General features: G+C 34.5%; 1 protein-coding gene across 1 annotated transcript in view; it reads left to right on the forward strand.

Annotated features, from left to right (window-relative positions):
- The window catches only part of LOC147067244 (uncharacterized), a 133,822-nt gene extending 117,862 nt beyond the window's left edge, over nt 1-15,960 (forward strand). Inside the window, exons 9-17 of the mRNA XM_085953788.1 lie at nt 4-154; nt 1,009-1,186; nt 1,395-1,535; nt 1,787-1,902; nt 2,591-2,849; nt 3,736-3,856; nt 6,449-6,544; nt 7,335-7,470; nt 11,897-15,960. Coding sequence (XP_085809914.1) covers nt 4-154; nt 1,009-1,186; nt 1,395-1,535; nt 1,787-1,902; nt 2,591-2,849; nt 3,736-3,856; nt 6,449-6,544; nt 7,335-7,470; nt 11,897-14,876 — 4,178 coding nt within the window. The 3' untranslated portion in view covers nt 14,877-15,960. The remainder of the gene's footprint in view (nt 1-3; nt 155-1,008; nt 1,187-1,394; nt 1,536-1,786; nt 1,903-2,590; nt 2,850-3,735; nt 3,857-6,448; nt 6,545-7,334; nt 7,471-11,896) is intronic.
- The last annotated feature ends 9,670 nt before the right edge of the window (nt 15,961-25,630 follow it).

A 25,630-nucleotide genomic window follows, 5' to 3' on the forward strand; every position in this document is an offset into this window, starting at 1 on the left:
TAGGTATGGAGCATGACACGGAAGAGTGTTCATGCCCTGAAGATAGATGCATAATGAGTCCTTCGAGTAATTCCCAAAGTCCCACGCATTGGTCATCTTGTAGTCTTGAATATCTCGCGCTTGCTTTTGAACACGGCATGGACTACTGTTTAAGGTTCGAATACATTATTATTTGCAGTTTTATCAACAGTTACGTTTCTCTTTTGTGTTATTAATTATTACACTGGAAACTTGAATTTGTGTATGGATTCATGAAAACTGGAAGTAAATATCAGTCTAATTACTCTTATTGTGCAGATTCGTTAGCGCATGCCTAGACCATCTGATTTTTCAATTCTTTTCGTGTATGGAGTGAATATGTTGATAAGTCTAAAATCAATTCTCATTTGTACATTTGGCTTTCTGTGGTAAATTAGATTACATGTTTTTGGATGTTTTTAAATTTTAGTAAATTATCAACAAACTAAAATTTAAAAACATTCCTGATTTACCACAGAAAACCAACCTTACAAATAATAACTGCCCTGAGAATGTTGTTTCTATTTTTGAAGGGATGTTTTTAGACTTATCAACATATTCACGCCATACACGGATTTGTTTCTCAAGAATTTGGTCTGTGGAAGTCGGTTGGTCTGCACATGTAATTTAGCCATATTGTAGCTTTATTAAAACTAGCATTATGTAATATATTTTCTACGGGATGAGATATATTAGATGTCATCTGAGCTGCAGAATTATGATAATATGTAATGGTATAACTATAATTAGTTATCAGAGAACTATTTGCACCTTTTAAAAATATATCACTGCAATCATTCAATGCTGCCGCCAAAAATATTGATTGAACAGTATTTTTTTGTAATCATTATTTTTCATTGTCGATGGTTACTATATGATTGGAATGGTGCTGCCACACTTGAATAATCCTTTCCCACATAATTTACACTTTGCAGTTCTATGATCAACTGACCGTTCAATGGTTGATAAAAATAATTTGTTGTGTTGCAGAAATAAGCCAGTGCGGTTGTTTGACTCGCCTGTATGTGGCAACGGCTTTGTGGAGTCAGGAGAACAGTGCGATTGCGGCATGCCAGGATCCTGCAACAGCAATAGCTGCTGTAACCCCAATACCTGCATGCTCTACCCCAATGCCACTTGTGCCACTGGAGAGTGCTGCGATCTTCAGGTACTACAACCAGCTAGCCAATCCATTATGCCCTTGCTCTGTATCAAACATAAACAAAAAGAACAATGTGCAAATGGCAGATTCGGTAATAGAGTTTGCGATCCACATCCTCTACACACATATGTTTAATGTGCATATTCAAAATCTAATATGTAAGTTATTCCTTGAGCTCGAATGTGTTCTTATGATTAATTGTCATCTCTTATAGACTTGTCGCCCATCGAATGCTGGCAAAAAATGTCGAAGCGCCGACCACGAGTGCGATTTACCCGAGTTCTGCACGGGGCAGTCTGAATTCTGTCCTGAAGATGTCTTTAAAATGGACACTGAAACATGCGATGATGGGAAGGTATGTTCGAATCAACTTTAAACTACAAAAATTAAATACAGTATGTAGGAACCTACATTCTTTCGTGGTAAAGACTACAAGTAAAATGCACTATGAATGTTTACAAACACCTACAGGTTCTATTTATTATATTTTCTCATATTTCATACCAGTTTATTACATAAAACGTAAATATAAATATGATGAAATTATTGCTTGTGTTAGTTTTCTCATGCCTACTAATACATATATGTATCTATTTGATTTTTTAGGCATTCTGTTACCACGGCTCATGTAGAACAAAATCTGATCAATGCCGTTTACTGTGGGGACCAACCGGAAAAAGCAGTGATGACCAGTGCTATGAGATGAACAAAAAAGGATCTAGGTGAATATCATATTACTGCACAGAGGTTTTCATAGTGTGCATCACGGTGCACCAGGGCAGCAGAAGATTGATTCCCAAAGCCGCTGCAGGATATTCGAAAATTGAAATAATTCCAAATGATATTAAGGCCATGCATTAGTTGAGGCACGGTCTAAAAAGATCGTTGCTAGGCGATGTGCGGATTGCGGGTCGCGGGTGAAAATGACGCCTGTCAAACGAAATATTATTTCTCATATAAATCCAACATACGTCCATTTTATGTTCTGTTTATTATTCTATTAGTATCAATAATAATATATTCATTGACATGTTTGCTTTTTAAAGTAAATGGGTAAAGTTTTTAGTCATCTTTACACGATTTTAGAGTTAATTGGCCCGTCGCCATCACGCAGCAAAGTGACGTGCGTCCGACTCCACGTTCTCTCAATGAATGTGAAGCAAGTACAAATTTTCGTCGCGCGTACAGTTGAACATTATTTGGCGTTTCACTGATGCGTCACCTTAATTCAATGCGCTGATGTTTGGTCATAATGGGAGATTCATATACTTCAATGGCTGTTGTCTTCAAACGATATAATCCATTTTACCTATATTTCACAGGCAATCACTTTCATTGAATATATATACATTAAATTGCATTGAGTGTAATAACGAAATTATCTAATAATTATAAATGTGCAATATTTAGGCATGGAAACTGCGGCTACAACCGTTTGAAGCAAAACTTCAGCCGTTGCCAAGGAGAGAATGTGTTCTGCGGTATGCTTCACTGCACTCACCTCAACGAGAGACTGGAGTTTGGAATGGAGAGTGTCGCCATACTATCCCATTCATTCATCAACAACAACGGAGCCATAATTGCTTGCCGAACTGCCATTGTCGATCTTGGTCTCAATCAAATCGATCCTGGACTTGTGCCCGACGGAGCCAAATGTGGAGATGGAAAGGTTAGTATTTAAGTGAATATTTTTTTTTGCACGGTGCATGAGAATTTCACGGAGAGTGAATCCCCACTGATCTGTGATGAAAAACCCTCAAACAAGCAAAATAAAAATTAAAGGCAGCAGGTAGATTTTGATTAGCAAACACGCATGATGCAGATTAAATATATAATTAATATATAGAAGACTATTACTGTAGATCAGTGGTGGCTCTAGCATCTTTCAGATGATGGGGATATATTTGTATTAATATTACGATGATTACATGCAGTTCATTTATATTTTATAGAGGTATTTCGTTTATTAGAAATATTTTTTTAAAAAACATACATTTAACAGCTGCTATTACGTTATACACCGCCTGCGTCAGAGTAATGAACTTATTTTTCAATAAATACTCCATCTTATTCAACATTTTTACCAGAATTATTTTTGCACGTGCTAGCGCACACATAGTTACATAATATGTAAGCGTGTGTGCTCTAAAGAATGTTTTCATCTATTTTATTTTACTTGCTATTTTTTATGTATCAGTATGTTTGTGCATCATAAATAGAAATAATATAAAGAACATCATATAAATATTGCTGCTTTTGTTGCGTCTGTTTTTTTCAGATATTGGAAACAGATGCATCAAAAGCGCCGTCAATGTTTATGTGACATTGTATATGTAATTTATTTTAATATGCTGCTTCAGGGCATTGTTTTATTGTGTTGGATATTGTAACCATAACGTTTCCCACGGTTTCTTCTGTACCACAGTCTCAGTTTGCATTCACATCGAAGTATTCCCATTTCCTCATAATATCCTCAGTTATAGTAATTAGTTGGCTATGTAAAGTGAGTGGATGCATTGAACCATTAAAGATTTTTGGCTGTAATGTATTTTCAGATGTGCGTGAACCAGAAGTGCATGCCTGTGGCTTCCCTTCGCCTCGGCGCTCAGGCCAGTCCCCTGTTGGGAGCCGTCTGTCCATCAGACTGTTCAGGGCACGGTGTTTGTAACTCTTTAGGTTAGTTCACGATAAGTATTTGTTTAACACATAGATACAATTATCAATAAGCGCCCTAAAAATATAAAGATATATTCATCAATCCACCATTATGTAAACATTCCTATTAAAGACCACTTACTTTTACTGGTAAATAGGTATGTATTTTACCATACCCCTTCTAGGCAGAACATATCGTCACTGTTCTGGCAGAAGACACTAATTCGAAAAAATGACATATTGAGTTAGTTATACCAAAATGTTCCTTATTTCAAACTTTACCGTCTGGAAACCTTCTTAATAAATAAACAAAGCAAAATGCCTTGCAGTTATTTTAAACATTGGTATTAGCAGTCCTTTTTCTCAGCTTCACTTTGATATATCAATAGTCCATCTAGTTAGTAGAGTTTTCTTCAGCGTCTTTAGTTTCATCTTACTCTGGGATGCAATGGTAATCATATCTCTACGGTATAGAGTAGGTATGTTCTTTTGTACTGAATACATTTTTTTAATTTTTAAAGTCACCCTTTTTACGATTACTCAATAAACTCACATGATAGACCATTTCAAGCATTTTAACAACTTCAAAGTCAAATTACTCAAAACTAGTATTCTCCAGTTAGTGTGTTCTGCCAGAACAGAGACGATATTTTATAGACACTGTAATCTCAACATACTTAAACTGGATGTATGACATAAGCACCATACAATTCCGTGCATGCAAGACTGGCCATAGAAAATGAGCATGTATAAATACCGTACTTCACATTCATTGTACTAGCCCCGGACGATTGTTTTTAATAATTTAATTTTATTGTACACACACTAACATCTCTTAGAATCATGGTGAAATACTTAACCGAAATACAAGTCTTTATGATGTACTTTTAATATATTTCCAAAAATGTATATTTATAAAGATTTATTTTTTCATAGAAATTCGCCACCGGGTACGATTAAGAAAGCATTCTTTATTTATAACCTCAGAAACATACTTATAAGAAAAATTTTTAGAAAATTATTTCCACCAAATGAATCAAGGTTGAACGCCGCCACGGTGTGCTGAGTAGTATCATATCCACTTGGTAAGTTTAGGGTCTCGGATCCTGAGTCGACAAAATTCACATGTGGCTTAGATCCAGAGCATGGATCTGATAGATTGTTACTTGTAAAACAAAACAAAAACACGCTATGAAACCTCTTTGTGACGCAGCCAAGATACACACAGGATATTGATAATGATAGTATAATTAAAATTATGGTTTATGTTTTGCATAATGTCAGATATCGCTTTTCGGATATGTTTAGAGACTCACCAATAGTTGTGTATATTGGTTTTAACCTTTCTAACGCGGCAACTGACTTTAGTCAGCCTATACGCGCAAGTCATCCGCGCGTCAGCTGACTAAATTCATTTCGATTTTCGTTTGCCTAGTACTGCTTTCGGCCAGGCGTGAAAAATTCTAATATTGATTTAATTTATTCAGAAATCATCCTTCTCTTGACATCTGTCAATGGATAGCCTAAAATTTTGTTCTATCTAATTTAAATAAATATTTTTCGGGAGCGTGTCTTGGATAAAAAAAATATCAGTCATCGAGCCAATTCAAACTTGCCGGGTATATAGTGTCTTATCGCTTCTTAGTGCATGTGCGTCGAAGACATTTGACTGACGCGTTTGTAACGATACGAGTTCGCGATATAATATGTTATATTGTTTTTTAGTGATTGAAAAACTATTAGGTGCGTAAACTGTTAAATAGAATATTAATGGTCAAAGACATAGCTTATAATAAATATCTTTAGATTCATCTTCAAATGTGTTAATCTTGCTGATTTTTTGAATAATAAAATGCCTAATTCTTGTCAAATTTGGGATCACAGAGATTATCAATATAATTTTTTATCGTGAATATTTTACAAAAATTATCTCGTAATAAATTATACTAATGGTTTCATAAATGCGTTTAAAAATTAATAAATGTAAAAAATCTTAACACCACTGCACAGTTATGTACCGTAATATGACTATATTCTAAAACATTAGAGCGAGAGGTTTAAAAGAATACTATTTTATGTAACAAAAATACTTTATGCAGTCATCAAATGTTTAAAATAACTATAAAGGATAATAAGGCTTCAAAATTATATAAATAGATTATCTACAACGTTTAAGGAGTGTCCAGGATCATGGTTTGAAAATACAATAAAAACTCAATTTTTACCTACGACGAGCACGTGGGCCGTTAATATTTCTCTTTGTTTGTTGATTAAAAATACAAAAAATATGGTTGCCAATATCATCAGTATTGAATGTAACGTGTATATATCGTGTCAGACAATTATTGTTAATAATCATTAATGATTACATCGATAGCTTAATTTGATAAAGCACAGCGCTTGTAATCCGATAGTTACAGGTCAGGTCCCATGCAGTGCAAATATTTTTCAAATGGGTAGTTTCTGGTGTTGTTTAGAATGAGGTATAAGTTATTTTATCAATAATTATTGTTGCTGGATACACACATACATGTTATTGCATAATGAGTAAATGTATTTTCCATCTGTTATTCTTTTAAAAATAGAATCAATAAATTACTGATTTAATTTCAGGACATTGTCATTGTGAATACGGCTTCGCTCCTCCACTCTGCGATAGTCCTGGACCGGGTGGCAGTTTGGATTCAGGACCCGCTTCTGATCCTAATGGTTTGTTATTTACTAATATGTAATAATCACCTCATAAAATTAACATTGATTTAATTTAATTGAGTTCTTTGCTATGATGATCGTCAGTCTATTCCAAAGATGTTAAAGACTAATCCTCTTCTATGAAGATGGAATGGAGCCTTAATATGTGAAAGTGATACTGATAATACAGTTACTAAGGCTAATAGTTGCATTGGCTACAAGTTATTCGCATTGCACGTTCATTTGTAGCATATTCATACTGATTTGAGATTTATTTACCATGGCCACACTGAGGTAAAAACGCTTGTGTTACTGTTAAAAACAAGCCTAAGTGAATTATCGTTTTTTAGATGAAAAATTAATTATGTAATAATCATTAAAAACAGTATGTTGGAATATAACCAAAGCAAGAGCATCAGCCTGAACCCGCTATTTTCATTTTATTTATAAACATTGTTTTGTGGGGTGCCAACAAAAAAAAAAATTAACATTTCTGTTGTCAATTCAACAATAGGTAGGTACTAAAAATGTTCTGGAATCTCTATCGAGTTTTGTAATACAAATAGTTAATCCTGTTTATCAGGCCGCACTCTTTTCTCTATCCTCATTACTGACATTAACATTTCAGTTTAAACTAATCATTACCATTCAAATAGTCTGGACAATAACAAAAGGACTCCCTATATGAACCGTTTTGTATTACAACACTTGATTTGATTACTATTGAATTAATGCTCTGTATGTTGGTGCATTGAAAGGAGAGCATTGTAATTTCTACTGCATATTAATTATTTGGTGAATTTTGCAGCACAAAAAGTGGTGATGAAGGTGCTGCTGATTTTCTTTCTGGGCATCGTGCCATCCATCCTACTGATCGCCTTCCTCGTCTACTACTCCAGACAGAACTCCATCATGTTCTGGAAGAAACCCAAAGGCTCCACATTGTACGTACCGAAAAAATCACAAGACGCATCTTCCTCATTCTCTTGCATGTCATTGGTGTCTTGTTTTAATGCTTGCTGCCGTAGGCCGCTGCCCAATGATAACGGGGACATGAGCGAAGTCAGCCTTACAGACCCTGACAGCGACATATCCACCGCAAAAAAGAGACCCAATATCGAAATCAAAAAGACCGGCTTAGTCTCGACAACGAATGAACACGTCACTAATAATTTTGCATCATATAAATCACGAGTTTTAAGTTTACGTAACAGCGGTATATTCAGCAGGGAAGATAAACGCGCGTCCAAGGCGGAAGCTCGAAACGAATACGCAGAGTCGGCAGTGCCGAAAGTGAAACAACCGGTTCCAATAATAAATGTGCATCACGCCCTTCGCAAGAGTAAAGTCTTCGCCAGAAATGTGAAAGGGTTGAAAGTGGACATCAATCTTGCGGAGGCGGATCAATCCGATTGTTCCACGGCATCCACCTACTGTCCCAGCTCTGAAATTCAGGAAGAAGATAATTCTAACGGCGCTTCAATGTCGGTTAAGGCTCTCCGTGACAAACTGTCTTCGGGCAACAACGTATTTAATCTGCGGCCTCACAGCGGGGACAATAGCTTGCAACCCGGTCACGCAGATAATTTAAGTAATAATTTGACGCCTCATATGGATGAGGCGGACGTCACCTTTTCCAATGGAAACCAACACCCCCCTAATAAATTGTCCCCTCGTATGTACGCGCACAGAAAATTATAAATCCGTCGACCCTAGAATTTTTTAAATTCTTATATAACTACAATGACTCGCTGGCCAGGGCAGGGACGCTAACCTGTGATACGCAAATAAAAATTTCATAACAAAATATTAATTTTCATAGTTAGTTTTTAAACCGGGATAATGAGGTTTTTATTCATTTTATAAATTAATAAAATTAAATAATCTCTTAATATCTCCTATAATAAGATTACATAATATTATATTCTATATAACTACAAAATAATTTTGATTTCTTTCTTGTCTTCAAACCAAATTTAATGTTTTAGAAGGCACTCAAAATTAATATTGTCTGCTAGTATTAAATACAATAATAATCGCTTACTCATTTTGAAAAAATACACATTTCCGCTTTTTGCACATTTATTATTTTTAGATTTTCAGGATTGCTATACTTTTTAGTTCTTATACGGCAATAAATTGGTTCTTTGCTTGTTTGTTCACCGATTTTCACTTTGCACTTTGTATAACTATTGGTATACTAAGTATCTTTTTGTGTTAACAATTTATTAAAACTGACATTAACATACTAATCTTACTGTGTATGGAGACTAATTTCCAAACTAATTTTACATAAGGTAACAAGAAATTTAATATATTTCCTTAAAATAGTTGAATAATAGAATTCTCTATTCTTTGTGAATTTCTTTTCATTGTGTTCTGCGATTGAATTATATTTATGTAAAATTTATTTGTATGTATGTAGTTATACCTATTATGCTAGAAACACATTACATTACCATCATCTGAACTCACGGTAAGATCGCAGAGTGTATAATATTGTTTTACTTCGTACTTAAAATGTTATCAGACAGATGCTCCCATCCTATGGCACATTGTCAGTAGAAAATTAAGTGTCAGCAAAATCTACCCTAATATATCAGAACCACACACTATGGTTACTTCATGCGACACCACCAACATGACGTGTGATATGTATAACATTTTTTTTTAATTTTCAGCAGGTTTACATATTTTTTATCACTAAAAATGACATAATATTTTTGTCAGTTATCAGTTTTTATTAATGATTTGATGGGTATAGCAAGCACATGAGATCACACGATGTGATGGTAATGTGTTTATAGCATTATTGATCTCGCTAAATAGTGTCTGTATGGTATTTGAATATTTAAGACAATAAATAATTTACACATTTGTTCTACATCTTCTGTATCTTTTCGTGAATAATTCTTCTTTATACTTATCGTAATATTAGGTAATCTTATTGTATGTGTTTTTCATTTCTTACGCAAAATGTATACAGAAAAATACATTTGTATAAAAAATCTTTGCTTCAAATAGACTGGTACAACTTTTATCAGTACTTTGTTAGTAATCAATATACACATATAATAAGAATACGTAATATTGACAGATTCCTTTTATATTATTCTTTTCCATTTCCACACATACTTTTTATTATTTTTTCTACAGGTCAGTATATCAGACACCGCGCAGGCAGGGAATTATTTATACATTTTAATTTAGGAAGAAACACGTCTTTATGTTTATTTGCACTTTTCAAAAATGGCAGCAGATGATTGACATTTAAGTAGCGGTAGATGCTGGCCTTGAATATCGTTAGTATCAATATTTCTCAAAAGTTGGTTTACAATAATAATAACCATGATAAAAGGTGTTGCTGTAATTAATACATCTTAAATCTTGTTTTCCGCAAATCTATTTTCCGCTATAGTGTTTCTATGAAGAATTTAAATTATACATAATCTTTAACAATAAATTCAGAGCTTGAATCATATTATGAAAAGTTAAACAAATTTTAATTTCTGTAAATTTTTCATAGACTTGGCTAAATATTATTTTCCTTGTTCTTACGTAACATTGAAATATGATTTTGTGTTTTACTACTTCAGATTTTGCGCGACTGAGGAAATTTTCTATTAATTAAACCGGTAACTGCTAAAATGACTAGTATCTAATAAACTCTGGTAAATGGTTGACATAACAATATGTACACATACTTATTTAGGTATGTATGTCAAAAGAATCTGAAAAAACGGTTTTAACTCTTTTAGGTGAGATTAATTAATATTCTAATAAATTTGAATACATATCGAAAATTTAGAAAACATTATTACATATCTACTATTATTTATTTTATTTTTGTTGGCAATATTTTTTAACTTTGTTTTTTTGAGTATTATAATTTAGAATTACCCGTAGCATATGTCGGTGTTGGTTGCTTGTACTTTCCCATTAACCATATGCATCATCTACTTGGGTGAGTTTATTTTCATTACTTCTATTACTAACCCCTGCTAATATCTGTGGTGATGACTCAATACTAACCAATTATTTAACGTCACTAGAAAAATTATTTAAACAAACATTATATTATGTTAAACAAAGTTTTATTCCATAATTCTACAAGTTATTAAGCTCAAATATCTTCATTTTTTTTATTAATAACCATGCCCTTGCTTTTTCGTACAAGGTGGTTGGGTGGGTTAGTTGCATTGATGTGGGGCTAATTAGGTTCCTCCGTTTATATCTTTAATTTTCTTTATGGCCAGGATTAAATATTTTGTGTAGTGTTCTTGTGTTGTTCTATTGCTAGTGGGACCTTTACATACTATGAAATTATTGTGTCTGTAATTGTAACTTATATTTGTATAAACATATTATATAATTGGCACTGCACTTTGAAGAAATAAAAAATAATTCAGTTTCTGTGCAAAAATTATATTCAATATCAACTCATTCTGAAATTTTTACATTATTTTGCGTTACTATATACTGCAGGCCAGTGGTGGAGGTAGGCTGTGGAGATCCGACATAAAGAGTGCACACTAAACTCTGTCAGTCATTCACTTGTTTTCATTAAATTTTAAAAATTAACCAATACCATCTGCAATTTATATTCTTATTTAATAAAAACAAATAAGTATGACTGACAAAGTTCAGTATGCACTATTTATGTAGGATCTACACAGCCTACCTCCACTCTTTGCCACTGCTGCGGGTATATAGTAACATGTCATTGATCACTGTTTAAATGTGTATTGTTATTCTTTTCCTTTGTTATAATAATCAATCCAACAGGCAGTCTTGCCAGCCACTGACCTGTATTAATACTAAAAACATTATTTTCGTTGAGTTTGTATGGAAATTGTGAATTTACGCCATGTCCTATTATTTAATTTAAATCGCAAGTTATTCAGTCAATACTCGCATGATAAATAGCATGTATGGTTTTAGCAATAACAACATACTGTAAACCTAGTGTATATTATTGCTAAAAACTTCATTCGAATGTATGGTTTTACAGTATATTGAGACGTCAATACTATACAATCTAGTAATTCACTAAGTACTCTATCTACAAAATAATTGAACTGTAGAACATTGCAAATAATATTATTTTTGAAAAACAATTGTTTAATAAAAGTTTAGATACTTACATTTAAATAAAAAATGCTTGATTTTCTGATTGTTATGAACTTAATTTACTTAGAGGTTGTGAACGAGTATTCCCGATAAATTAAAGTAAACTTGGTTTTTGTTTCTCAAGGAAATCGTTAATGAGATTATTGAGGATCAGAAAAAGTGAATAAATCACAACCTCGAAATATATCTGTGTAAAATATTTATAGTATTTGTCAGGTAATATTTATTGTGGTGTTTCAGATCCAAATCTCCGACGAAGAATGGCATCCAGCGGCGGCTGTCTCGTGGGACGGGTTGCCTGAGTCTTTGCAGTCCTGCCGCTTCAGCCCCCGCCACCCTCTCACCTGCCTCGCCCCGCCTGTCCCCTGACGACATGAACTCCAGCCTGCTAGCCCGTTCCCGTCCCGATCGCCCGCCGCCACACAACAACAACTTCTTCGGGCACTTCAAAGGCTTCACGCTCGCCCCCCTCGCCAAACAGGAGGACGCCTTTGGGGTGCAAAACTCCAACTTCGGCGTAGATAGTGAGCAGAATCCGTCAGTTTCAACATTCGCCTCTCCTAATTCTGTGAAAAATTTCGCTCAGGCGATAAATGGTCGGAGTCCGAACCACACAGCGCAGATCAACCGAGGCGGCGGCCCCCTACAGTCCCCCGACGGGCTGCACCGCCTCCCTCAGCGCTCTGCTCCGCCTGCGCCTTCCGTCCCCACTGTTGCCATCAAGATTCCCGGAGTCCACCGGAGCAACACTAGCGCGAGCGGCTCCAATCGCGGCGCATCCCTCGGGAGAACCAACTCTGGTGCGGCCACCAGACCCAAATCTGTGGTGGCCGGTGTCGAAAACATCAACAGCACTTCGATGGCACCCGCCTTACCCCCGCTAAACCCGGGACATCACGGATCGCGGCCAGTCATCTCCAACCCCATCTTAGAAGCATCCACCTGCACTGCCAAAGAGCTCATATCTCCCCTCAAAAACAGCTCGGGATCCAGTCTCGGCACTGTCGTTCCTCTGAGGGCCGCTCCCATACCGCCCAATGCTTCCTCCCACAAAAGGCCACTCAGCAGCCCCAATTCCACAACTGATACCGTCTTCATCATTCCTGATGAGCCCGTCTTCAAAAAGCCAAAAGAAAGCAGCGCCCTCAACAGAATTGCTTCCTTTTTAAAACAGGACCGTTCGTCAGATAAGGACAAGAATAGGAATCCGGTGGAGAGGAGCAACTCTCTGCCTAAAAACCCCAATCATCAGGTGAAAGCCGTCAAGACTCTGGACAAAGGCACCCTAAGGAACTTGCAGATATCCAATCCTATCCTTCTGACAGATGTCGATTCGGCACCCGTAGTTTCAGATACGGAGGATGACGCTGCATTCGTTGGTCGAACGCAAAGCATGAGATCCCCGAGTGGGGTCATCAAACCGAACGTCCCTTCTTTTGGCTCCATGCGCCAGACAGCCGGAGCGCGACGTCCCGCCTCCATCGCCGTCACTAACCGCCCGACCTCGCCCCCTCCACCCCGACCGGACACCAAGTCCGACAAAGTACCGCCCGTCAAGAGGAATTTCGGAACTGTCGGGTACCGCAACACACCTGCAAAAGACATCAAGTCTGGCAACACGGACGCCGGCCCCCAGTACGACGATTGCGTGGCGGAGACTCACGCTCCTCTGGCTAATATAAACGAAGAAACATCCCCCGATAACATTTACGCCGTCATTGAAGAAAGCCCACCCTCAGCCGCTATGTTACCCAAGCGGCCACTTGGTTCAACTGGGGCCGCCCCCTCTGACACCTCCGGTTTGCTAGGAGAGATCGTCTCCGAGATCCAAAACAGAAACTTAGACTCCATATATTCTACTTCTACCCTTGCCCGAAAGAAAAAAGAAAAAGAATCGAGAGCGGAAAAAAATGGGGGTGTCATGTCTGACGATGAGGCCGACTTTGGAGAAGACATGTCGGGAACTTACGCCAACACTTCTCATTACCCTACATCTAGTGCAGCGTCCACCACCAGCAGTGGATACTTGAACCCTTCAGCTGTTAACGTACCGGTTGGAAAAATTCCCCCCAAGTCAGGAATCGTCAGCATTAATGCAACAAACCCTGATAAATTGAGCGACAGAAACAACGCGCCATCAACGAAACAGCCAGATGTAGAGGTGTCGAAACCTAAACCGGCATTAGAGGCATACAAACCCTTCAGTTCTGCATTGCATAGATCTTTAGGACCGTTTGCCTCTAGTTATGCTAAAGATAAAAGCTCGAATTCCGCCCCCGTGGTGACAGACGGGAAGTCTTCGGATAAAGTAATTTTGCCACCTTCGAATACGAAAGTTCCCACGCTTACAAGACAGGTGACCCCGGACAGTTTGCAAAATAGAGGCACCCCTCCCAGTTTGAGTCGTCAGCCAACTCCGCCGTATTTGAAAAACATCACTCAAGTCCAGAGAAGTCTTCAAGCTTCATCAGGGGGACAGACCGGCCCAATCAAAGACGTGTCGAAGAGCACCAAATCCGCCACCGGGCCACAGTTAAATATCAATAGTCCAGATTTAGTGTCGAGTTGCGCTCCGACAGCCAATACTTTAAAATCACCTGATGTCGTCAGCGGTAATAGTCAAAATGGTGTTCCCAACTCTGTAGCGAAACCGTCCACAGTCAATCAAGGCGTCGTTTTAAAGCCTACTCTGCAACCGGTCCCCGTAGCGAATAAGTCAACATTTGGACAGTTACCGAAACAATCAGGAGTTGCACCTTCTAAACCGCTGATAAAACAGAATTCTAAGACAGGATTGGGCATCAACGGTCAATCCGATCCCAAGTCGACATTGAGAAGTGCACCGCCCCCTCCCGCTCTGTTGAATGACAAGAAAAAAATTGTTCCCCCACGGCCTATTTTACCGAAAGTGATTCAAAATAGTAACACTGAAAGTAGCAGTAAAACGAACAATGGTATTAGTGCGAAGCCGATTAACGGTGAAAAAACTTTTTCTAGTAATATAAACAAGGTTAATTCTGACAAACAAAAGCCTGTTATCAAATCTCAGGCGTCCAGTATCAAAAGTGATATTCCTAAAAATCAAGTGGGCAGCGTTGGGCCAAAATCAGCTATGGCATCTTCTAAAGTGTCGAATGTAGCTAACCTGCAGCAAAAGTTTGAGACTTCTAAAATTGGACAAAGCACAAAAGTGCCAACGAATACAGCAAAAAAAGCGTAATAATTTTATTTTCAAATATATTTTCGTGAATAAGAATTACACAGTATTGTATTGTTTTTCTGAGTTACATTGACACTATGTTCCCGATTTCGTAAGTCAACGAAATGTATGAAATGGATTATTTTTTTATCACTGACATTTCTTTAGGTTAATGAATGTCTGCTTTTGTCATTTCATAGGTGAGCCTTCTAAATGGTCACAACCAATAGCTCTGCTATGTCTACAGTTGTACATTTTTCGTTCGCTAGAGGAACGTGTCGCAGGATATGGATAGCGTGAGCATTGGCTTACTTCAAACCAGTTTCAAGATGGTCATTTTTCGTGATGAAAGTGTTAGCGCACGTAGTTCCACCAGCATTGGATTTCTGTTCAACATCACGTCAGGGTTGCCAAAAGAATAATTCCGTGAAAAATATAGAATAGTAAATTATACAGAAATACAATTTTTGATCCTTGTAATATAAATTTGCATATAAAAAGATGACAACACTGCTTCCTGCGAAATATTAAAAACTATCTGATGTACAAATGTAGACAATTGACAGAGTGCGTCCAACACATTCAATCTAAGAGGCTATTGACTGAAACCATTTGTGGTTTTGTACCGTATGTCATTTCTTAACTTATGATTTATGTTCATGGAAACATTTTCATTATGTATATAAGAGTCTGACCATATCCGTTTATATACCGGATACATACACGTTCATAATATATGAAAATATATTATTTCCATGAACATACATCATAAGTTTAGTATGGTACACAGTATAAAACCACATGCGGTTTCATTCTATGGATGGCATCTAAGGCATGCGTAAAAACAAGTTATTAAAAATCAAAATTACAGTTTGAAAGGAACTAAAAGTGAAAGTGATCAATTTTAGACATAGCTTTTGAACTACAAACGAACATATTGTATGTATCATAATATATGTTAAAGTTATAATTTACACTGCTTTGATAAATTGCTCTGAAAGATTATGTTAAACACCACCAATGAATAAGGCCCGAAAGCGAAGAAATAATTACAGGTTTTACATTCACTTATATTAGGTACCGAATATTACGCAGATCAATGGGCTTTTAAAGTCAATGATCCTCATATTGCGAGGAAAATTTTGGCTTTTATGAATTTGTATATTTATTTAATGATTTAGCTAAAAATGTTGAAAACCTACAATAAGAAAGATAACCTCATTGGAAGCTAGAAACGCTCCTAGAGCGTAACGATTAGGTGGCCATTAGATATAATTAGCATGCTTTTTAAATATGGTAATTAATTAGTAATTATCTAGTCAGCAGTCAATGTGTTTTAATAGAACCTTAGAAATGAAGTCTCATAAAGCTGCAATGATCACAAAATACATCAATATGTAATGTAACCTTAAAATCTTGTTTAATCTATGAAAATGTCAGTGATAGGAATAATTAGCATGATATGTCGATAGGTATATCATTACAATAAGACTTCTTAATTTTATTATTTCCAAGGCATTTTGTGGGTCTATTCTATACTTATTGACCGCTAAAGTGATAAAGTGATAGATATTATCAAACTTAGGGTAGATTTGTATCTTAGTGCTATATTTTAACAGCAGCAAGAAAAGTGCTGTTAAAATGTAGCGCTTATTGCAACAATCCCGATATTCTAGAAAATTTGAATTTTTACGCACCCGTCAATTACATGCGTGGTCAGCCATGACCTATTTTGGGTGAAAGCTGTTTCCTCATGTCAGGCTCACCAGGAACCAATAGCGAGGGCTGTGCAGCTGGTCAATGCACTCCCTAGAGATGTAGATATTTTTGGCGATATATTTTGTTTTTTAAATTCTATTTTATTGTTTAATATGTATTTTTTTTATTTTATTTCTTTTGTATATAACTATATTTGCTTTCTTTTTTTTCTCCACCTTGGTTTTTTTTTCTCTAACTGATTACTTGTAATTTATATTCTAAATGTCATGTTGTGAACGTCCTGGATTAATAATTTGTTATGTACTCAACGTGTCCTTTTCAAATAAATAAATAAAATAAATTACAACCGACGTATTGTAATTGTTACAATAAGTGCTAATACTTTGATACAAACCTACCCTTAGTTTGATAATATTTATCACTTTATCACTTTAGCGGTCGATAAGTACAGAATAGACATATGGATACTCGATATAATTCGATTTGTGAGTATGTAATTGTATATTATAATAGTAGTATGTTTTATATGTTCCCAAAAAACATTTGTCTTTTATAAGATATAATTACATCGTAATCATAATACTTTATTTGTTTTAACTGAGAAAATATTTCAAATTTTATTTTCACAAAGATTGTTCTAAAAAATGTTTTCCCATACATTCATCTGGGTACCAATTTTCAAAGATACCTAAAAATTTGTGTGCTAAATTTTTCATTAAGCCAATGAAAAAAAATTTTTAATATAGGGACCTATATTCATCCGCTAAAGCGTCAATTACATTGAGCTTCTTTACGAGCTGTTTGTTGGCGAATTTAAAAGCGGGCGATTCAGCTACTGCGATTTGATGACTACACACAAAACTTTCCATTCGCTGAGAAGCCACAAGCCAGCGAATATTTTGACAGAACGTAGTTCGTTTTTTTACCGGGAGTTTGCTACTGTGCAGACACAGTAGGCCCACACGCCAGTGTGTAAAGTTGACCGGCTTTCAACTTTTCTCGGTAGAGTGTTTACAACCTGCTTATTAGCTTATTCGATGATTACACTGGGCGACTTTACAGGCAGTTTGTAAATTTGGCAATAAACAGCTCGTAAAGAAGCTCAATGTAATTGAGGCTTAACCAAACTTAAAATGGTCGTGACAACATAATTGAGACACCAACAGTTAAGCCTCAATTACATTGAGCTTCTTTACGAGCTGTTTATTGGCGAATTTAAAAGCGGGTGATTCAGCTACTGCGATTTGATGATTACACACAAAACTTTCCATTCGCTGAGAAGCCACAAGCCAGTGACTATTTTGACAGAATGTAGTTCGTTTTTATACCGGGAGGTTGGTACTGCGCTCTACTGCGCAGACGCAGTAGGCCCACACACCGGTGTGTAGCGTGTAAAGTCGACCGGCTTTCAACTTTTCTCGGTAGAATGTTTACAACCTGCTTATTAGCTTATTCGATGATTACACTGGGCGACTTTACAGGCAGATTGTAAATTCGCCAATAAACAGCTCGTAAAGAAGCTCAATGTAATTGAGGCTTAAGGCACCTACAGCAAACGACAAGAGATAGTACTTAATGATCTCATTGAATTCTATTTTATTATTATGTAGTAGCGTATTTATTTGGTCATTATGCATTTTACCCAGCTGCCAATCAGCCTTGTGTCACCATTTTTTTTCAATTTTGCTGTATATATCGTATAATTATAATCATATAAATACCTACTTTTATCTTCGTATATTATTCCTTCAAGTTAAAGTACCAATAAACTGAAATAAATATTTTATTTAGTTTAAAAGAATGTATGTATATAATGAGAGAATTTAGAATGTTATAATATGAATATTAAAAGGCAGTTATATGAAAGACTATTCGGGTTTCGTGGGGAAGTAGAGATATTTAATTTGGCATGATTTGTCAAAATTGCCATATATAAAAAATATTAGAGGAACTATAAAAATGTACCTATAGTTAACGATGTAATCATATCAGTGTGATAAATATTACTACATAATATAAAACAAGTGCTAGACCTAATATTTACCCAGTGTATTGTTTTTATTTATAAGACGATCACATTTTTTGTGTGATATTTACGAACGACTATACTTCTCATTTTAAAAACTCTGCAAGTCTGATCATTAAAATTTATTAAGGCAATTTAGATTACATTTGCAATGGAAAAATGTAAAAGTACATTATTTTCTGCAATATTTTACACCTATTTGCTTGATATCTTATTCCACAGACTTACAAAATATGCCAGCCTATTTATCCATTGGTTGGATAAATACATGAGGCCGCTCCTTATTTATCTTTTTTTGTAAGTAACCTTTTATCATTTATCATGCAATTTTGTGACACTATTATGATTGACATCATATTTGTGGACGCACAACTTTATTACATACAATATAATAAACAACAAAACTATATCGTCAGAATAAAATTTAAAAATAGGTGCCCAACTTATATCGTCGGTGTTTTGTAAAAAGGGCGAATCAACCATTTTGGCGAAATCAAGATTTTAATGAAAATACAATATGTACCCCACTAGCTTTGTTGTGTAAAAACGGCGAATTTTTATCTCCACATGAAAGTACTTAAAAACGATAATTGACTAAAATTAAATTAATTAAAATTTTGAAATAAAAAGCAAATGTGACATATTAGGCCTTTTAAAATATTATATAATAATACCTATTATAATGACAGTATTCTTTCTAAGCTTTATTATAAACTTGTAAGATATTTATAATCATCTACGGGTAAAAAACAAATAAATGTTAAAAGTTAAAAAACCTCCTCCTGTAAAGTAGCATTTTGGTTAATTCGCCCTTTTTACAAAACACCGACGATATGTACCTACATATTAATAGCAGCATATTATTATGGTAATAAAATACAATTTATTTTTCACCACGTTATTGTTGTAGCAAATCTGAAATCTCTGAATCTTTCTATAAGTCTCATTTTGTTGTAATATTATTATAGCAGTGATGGTAGTGATCCAATTATGGTTCCACATGTTTCTTTGCAAAAAAGTACAACTTACCATCTTTTGTAATTGTATAAAAAATATATAAGTATTACAGTTTCCACACGATTTAGTAATAAAACATTGGTGCATTTTGAAAGTTTACCTTAATTAGATATTCGCGTGATGGTTATTATTGAATGACTTTTACATAAAACAATAATTATAGTGACACAAAATATACCTAATGTAATATATACAAAAGCAAAGTGAAAGTATTATTTCTCTTTTATCCCTATTGAGCCCATCTGTCAACCATATAGGGATTTAATTAACAGCTGCAAATAACAAAAGGCAAAATTGAATTTGCATGAAGAAGAATCCCTAAAGGTGTACTGGAACCTCAATTTTATGTGGCCGGAATTCACGTTTTCCCGTTATTTCTGTTATGTCAGTCCTGTTTTATTTTAGTAGGTATTCAATTCCCAGTTTTATGTTTTTATTTTCCGCAACTTTCTTCTGAGATACATATTCAAAATTCAATTAAAATTAAATTTATTTGAACACACATGCACATGTGATGCAAGATGTTATGAGCTAGGTACATCAAGGGCCTAAAAAGTTATTTTTATCTTAAACATCCCAAAAATATGTACCAAACCAATTAGAATGTTTTATTAAAAAAAAAAAAGTACCCCCCCCCCTCCCATTTACGCCTTTTTATCAGTTCAATCTAAAATCGGTATTTCAATTTTTTGGACTGTGGTTCTTCAAATTTAAAAATCAATATGTACCGTCCATTTTTTATTTTCAATATATCGTCACCGTTTTAGCAAAACCATCTATGTGTCACTTTTATCAAAAATGACTTTTAAATACCAAGTCATTCCTTATTTTTTTGTCTATAGGCCAGTAAAATGATCTATGTGTTGGGTAAACTCGCTCCGAAGTTATTTCAAAAAATAGAAAACAGCTATGTGTAAGGTTCAAAAACCACGGTTCACAAAAACAACTATGTGTATATTATAGTAACATATAGAATTATAGATGGTATTTTGATATCGAGAGTGTAATGTTTTTTTACAGTTTGGCTACACATAGTTTGTTTCTATGTTATATGCTATGCATTATGGTCTTGCACGACGGTTTGAAAGATGCTTTCTCAAAAAGAGAGACAGGAAATATTCAATAATTTCTGGAAGATGCCTACATGGTCAATAGGGTATAGGCGAGAATTAATTTAAAAGTTGGATAAACAACTACAAACGTCTCGATGACAGTGGCCAATTGAAAGCAACAATGACAGGTAATAAGAATCTGACTGAAGATAAATAATTGGTAGTGCAACCAAAAATCAAAACGGAGAGATTTGTGGAAAAATGTTACATTATGGTTGGATCTAATTCCAAAGTTCCCAGCCATTATTGCAGAGAAAATACCTCCAGGGTATATGTGGAATCGTGTTTCCGATCCAAAATACAAAAGCATGATGAATATAAAAAATGGTCTCTGGAAAATGGTCATAAAGCAGCAGAATATACTCCAGTATATTTACCACCAAAAAATCAGTATCCACCAACCACGTAAAGATCAATGTGCCATCACTGCCATCTGCTGTAGTTATAAAATGAAGAATGTTTCAGAAATGGAATACAATAGCCACATTATTATAAAAAAAAGATGCTAGAAGACCAAAAATGAAATGAAGGAGAGTACCAGAACGTGGACGGTTAGTAATCACAATGGATCTCCAAAGTGTGCTGCTATGTCCAAAACACAGGCACAAATTTATTATAAACAAAAGCTGCAACTACACAATTTCACCATATACATTCTTCATAATGTATCTTCTAATGAATTTGTCTCATCTCATCGAAAGCAGGACAATACAATGAAATAATTCTAATATCGGATGGGTGTGGATATCAAAACCGAAATAAATTATTCGCTACTGCTCTAAGTTATATCTTTAGAGAGAAAAAACATCGAGATTCAACAGCTTTTTCTGGAAAAAGGCTACACCATGATAGAGGCCGATAGTGCACATGCCACCTAAGAAAAGTATTTTAAGCCTCCAATATATTCACCATCTGATTATATAGCACATATGCGGCTAGCAAGACCAACACAACCTTATAAAATTAATGTCATTGATTTTTAATTTTTAAGAATTATGGATAAGATTAAATCTGGATTAAGTTCAATCAGACCAGGAAAACGAACCGGAGATCCTGTTGTATATGATTTTAAAATGTTACAGTATCTACCAGATGGAACAATCTTTTACAAACTCAACTTTATCAGTGCAACCGTTTGACTGCCTTTGTAATATATATAATGAATCATTGCCAATATCGCAGTCGAAATACATACATCTTCAGGAATTAAAAAGTGTAATAGAGAAAGATCACCACTATTTCTACGATAACCTAACATTTAAACCTGCTAATAGAAAGTAAACGAACTTATAAATATAATATCATCTCAGTATTGCATTAATAATTAATAAAATGATATTGCAATTTATCACTAACGCACTATGTATATTTCAACTATTATTTATGTAACAGTTTTTCATGAATTTATTATTATTCACATTTTGATGAATAAATTAAACTATGTGTATTTACAAAACGGTCAAAACAACTTATGTGACATCACAAACTGTATTTTTATTATTTTTGTATTAAAAATAAAAGATTTTTGTAAACAAAATAATAATCTTAGACCATTTTCTGATTATAATAAAGCATTCTTCATAATTTTAATGTTTAAATGTAACATTATTTTTTTATTCAGTTTTATCCTTCTCCTGCACAATTTGAGAAAGTGCACATAGATGGATTTGCTAAAACGGTGACGATATGGAAAAACAATATGATTTAATATTAATTTATGTGGTGAAATCATTTTTTGTATTGATAATGTCCAATCTACCTACTTCTATAAAGTCAATTTATTTTGAAACTATCCATATTGTATTTTATTCAGATAACATAATGATATTATTTTATTTATTTAATAATTATTGTTGAATAGCAGCTTTTTTTTCCAATCGAAATTCAAGTTTTTTCTTCATTGGAAGTGTAGTATGATTTGCCATTCATTTTTTTTTATGTATTTTGTAACAAATGTCCTTTCATATTATTATTTTGAGATATTTTTCACGTCAATAACCATTATTTGATTCATTAATTGGAATATAACAAGGACATGTCTGTCGCTCTCCATTGACCAAGCATTCCGATTGGTGCACGAATATTAATGTGATAAAATTCTTCTTGTTTTGAAATGGCTGTCAAACCTTTTCTAATGTTGTGTTCATATTTTACAATGAGCTTATATTGTCGCGCTTATAAAACTAAGTAACTGAAGGATGCTATGATTTATAAAACTAACAATCTTACATAACAATGTATTGTTTATATGAATACATTATTTAAAATAATACAATGTATAAAAATGCATCATGCAACAGTTGTGTGACAGAAAAATATTGATTGTATGTAAGAGAGATTTGTGTAAATATTACCAAAGATTTATTTGTTGTATAACTTATATAAAGATCACCTTAGTTAATATTATTTTTGTCAGTCAGCCCTTATCACATAATTTGGTTTAAGTTAATTAATCAATCATAAATAACTGTGGCCTACTTAAATTTACGTTTACCTTATTAAGTACGTATGTATAAAGAACTCAATTACAATTTTATACAAAACACAACATTGTTTTATTTTATATGCCCTTGTCAGATACCAGAACGCATCCACTATGTGTGAAATATCGAGTCTTGGACCTTTACACTAGTGGCACTTATTATCTGCAATCGGCCGGGGATATCGACATTAATTTGTAAAAGCCGTTTCTCTTTCAATATTTTTTCCACAACCTAGTCAAGGATGGTTGTTATAATTTTTTTATAACATTCCCGGTACTTACTTGGGAACCCCAATAAATAATAACTGACAGCATTTCGCATTAAATTAATATCTGCTCTGTTACTGTCACGGATGGCGGAGGACACAGCATTCAACACGTGAAGCAACAGAGGTGGTATGAATACAAAAATGGCATTTTTTCTATCTCAACTGAACTAATGAATTATTGCAGCCTATGACGGCTTATAAAGATGTTGAACCGGGCGTCTACATAATAGCCATGAAGAATTCTGTATTCAAAACCATACAGTAAATCCTCGACTTCCGTGATTTTTTAAAATATGCTTTTTTGCTGTAGTTTGTTTCTCTGTGCTTGTGTTACATAGAATATTATGTTATATATGGATCATGTAAAAAAAATAGTATGTAGTAATCAGTGGCGGCCGGTGGTTTCCAAAATTGCTTTCATTGGGGGTGCACTCAAAATTTTCTTACCTTATTTAAAAAGCATATCAATTCAGCGTTGTTTCTGTTTAGCGAACACCTCAATCACTTCTCATTAAAGTCTTGAACTGTTTGTAAAAGTTTTTTCTCAATGCTTAACACAGGTAGACATGTTAAGTCAGTCCTGATTCATGGTAAGTATTTCTGAAAGACGATTTAATTCTTTTAATGGTTGAAAAACACTTTTCAATTTCCACAGATGTCATCGGACCATCCTTTTTTTATTCTGACTCTTATTATTATTATTGATAAAGTCTACGTTTACCGACATCATTTTAAAACACATACACTTCACTGATTGAACTATAATTATAAGTATTAAGTATTATAAATCTTTTATTCAAAATTTATCATTTTAAAACACATACACTTCCCTGATTAAAAAATAAGTATATATATTGTTATGAATTTATTTTTATGAACAAAACTATCGAAATAACGTGACAAAACACCTAAAAAAGCCGACTATAACGACGACCGCAGAAATCATACTGAATTGTATGTAAGAAATAATAATTGAAGAAAATATTAAAAAAACAAAACTATCGATTGTTTTGAATAGGTAGGTACGTATTTTTCGACTATCGACAAATCAGTTTCTTCGTCTACAAAAAGCAATAAAACTCCAGCAAAATGCCTGCATTGTTAAAAATATGACATCATGTTATACATATTCACTCACTATGAGAAAGAACATGGTAACTGAGATTTTAATTTTTTATAAATTATATTCAAATATTTGCAAATATAGAAGGAATAAAGGATCGATCCAAAATATTTATGTCGATAATCAATTTTTATTCAATATCAGCCTATTTTCAATGAATTTATATGAGATTTAAATAAAAAAAATCTATTTTTTTATCAATCCTGCTAAATCTCAGTTACTACATTTTTCCGCGTAACTTTTGAGCTGCGTCCCTAATGGTCATAAAATTTTATGTATTCATGAGTTATTTATCGTTTTCACGTGTCGGCTTGAACTGTTATTACCCAATGTAATATGAACGGCAAACTAAGATCCATATTTGTGCGTTCCGACGAGCGCACGAATTCGGTGACTGTTTACTGAGTATATGCTTTTGGTATAAATTTACATGGATTAAATTGCGATAAACGAGTGATGACTTATAAAAAGCATTGTTGCACATCGAGTGATGTTTAGGAAAAAGCAGTGCAGCGCACATGCATGGTGTTAGAGGAGCCGCCGCTGGTAGTAATGCAATCTACGATAATTAACAAGAAAAGAGGAATATTAATAGAAGAAATGGAATTATTGGTTATATAGATGGAAGATATGCAGCAACAACAAATTCCGATAAGCCTTACTCATACAGGATAAAACCGTGAGTCATTTTGAAGACAGTGTAAAAATGATGATAGTGTTGATACTAATACATACACTGCAAGTCACGGATGGTTTCAAAAATTTTAAAGCCGTAATAAACTAAACAGGTGAGGCTGCCGAGTTATGCAGATACAGAGAAAGCTATGAATTTTATCAAAAGTTTAGCAGAAAATAATGTGGATGAAACTGGGCTTATTGGGAAAAAATGCCAGATGTCGTATTGTATATCCCAACTAGAAAAATCGGTACTGTTCGGTTATACGGAATACAGCGGAAAACACATTTTGAAAATACCCGATATACTGGATTATTTGTTAGTTTAGGTTTGGTTAGGTTAACCCAACAA

Source organism: Rhyacophila brunnea, unplaced genomic scaffold (assembly GCF_057557595.1).
Source record: "Rhyacophila brunnea isolate RB1 unplaced genomic scaffold, BYU_Rbru_1.0 scaffold_4, whole genome shotgun sequence".
NCBI classification, from domain to species: Eukaryota; Metazoa; Arthropoda; class Insecta; order Trichoptera; family Rhyacophilidae; genus Rhyacophila; species Rhyacophila brunnea.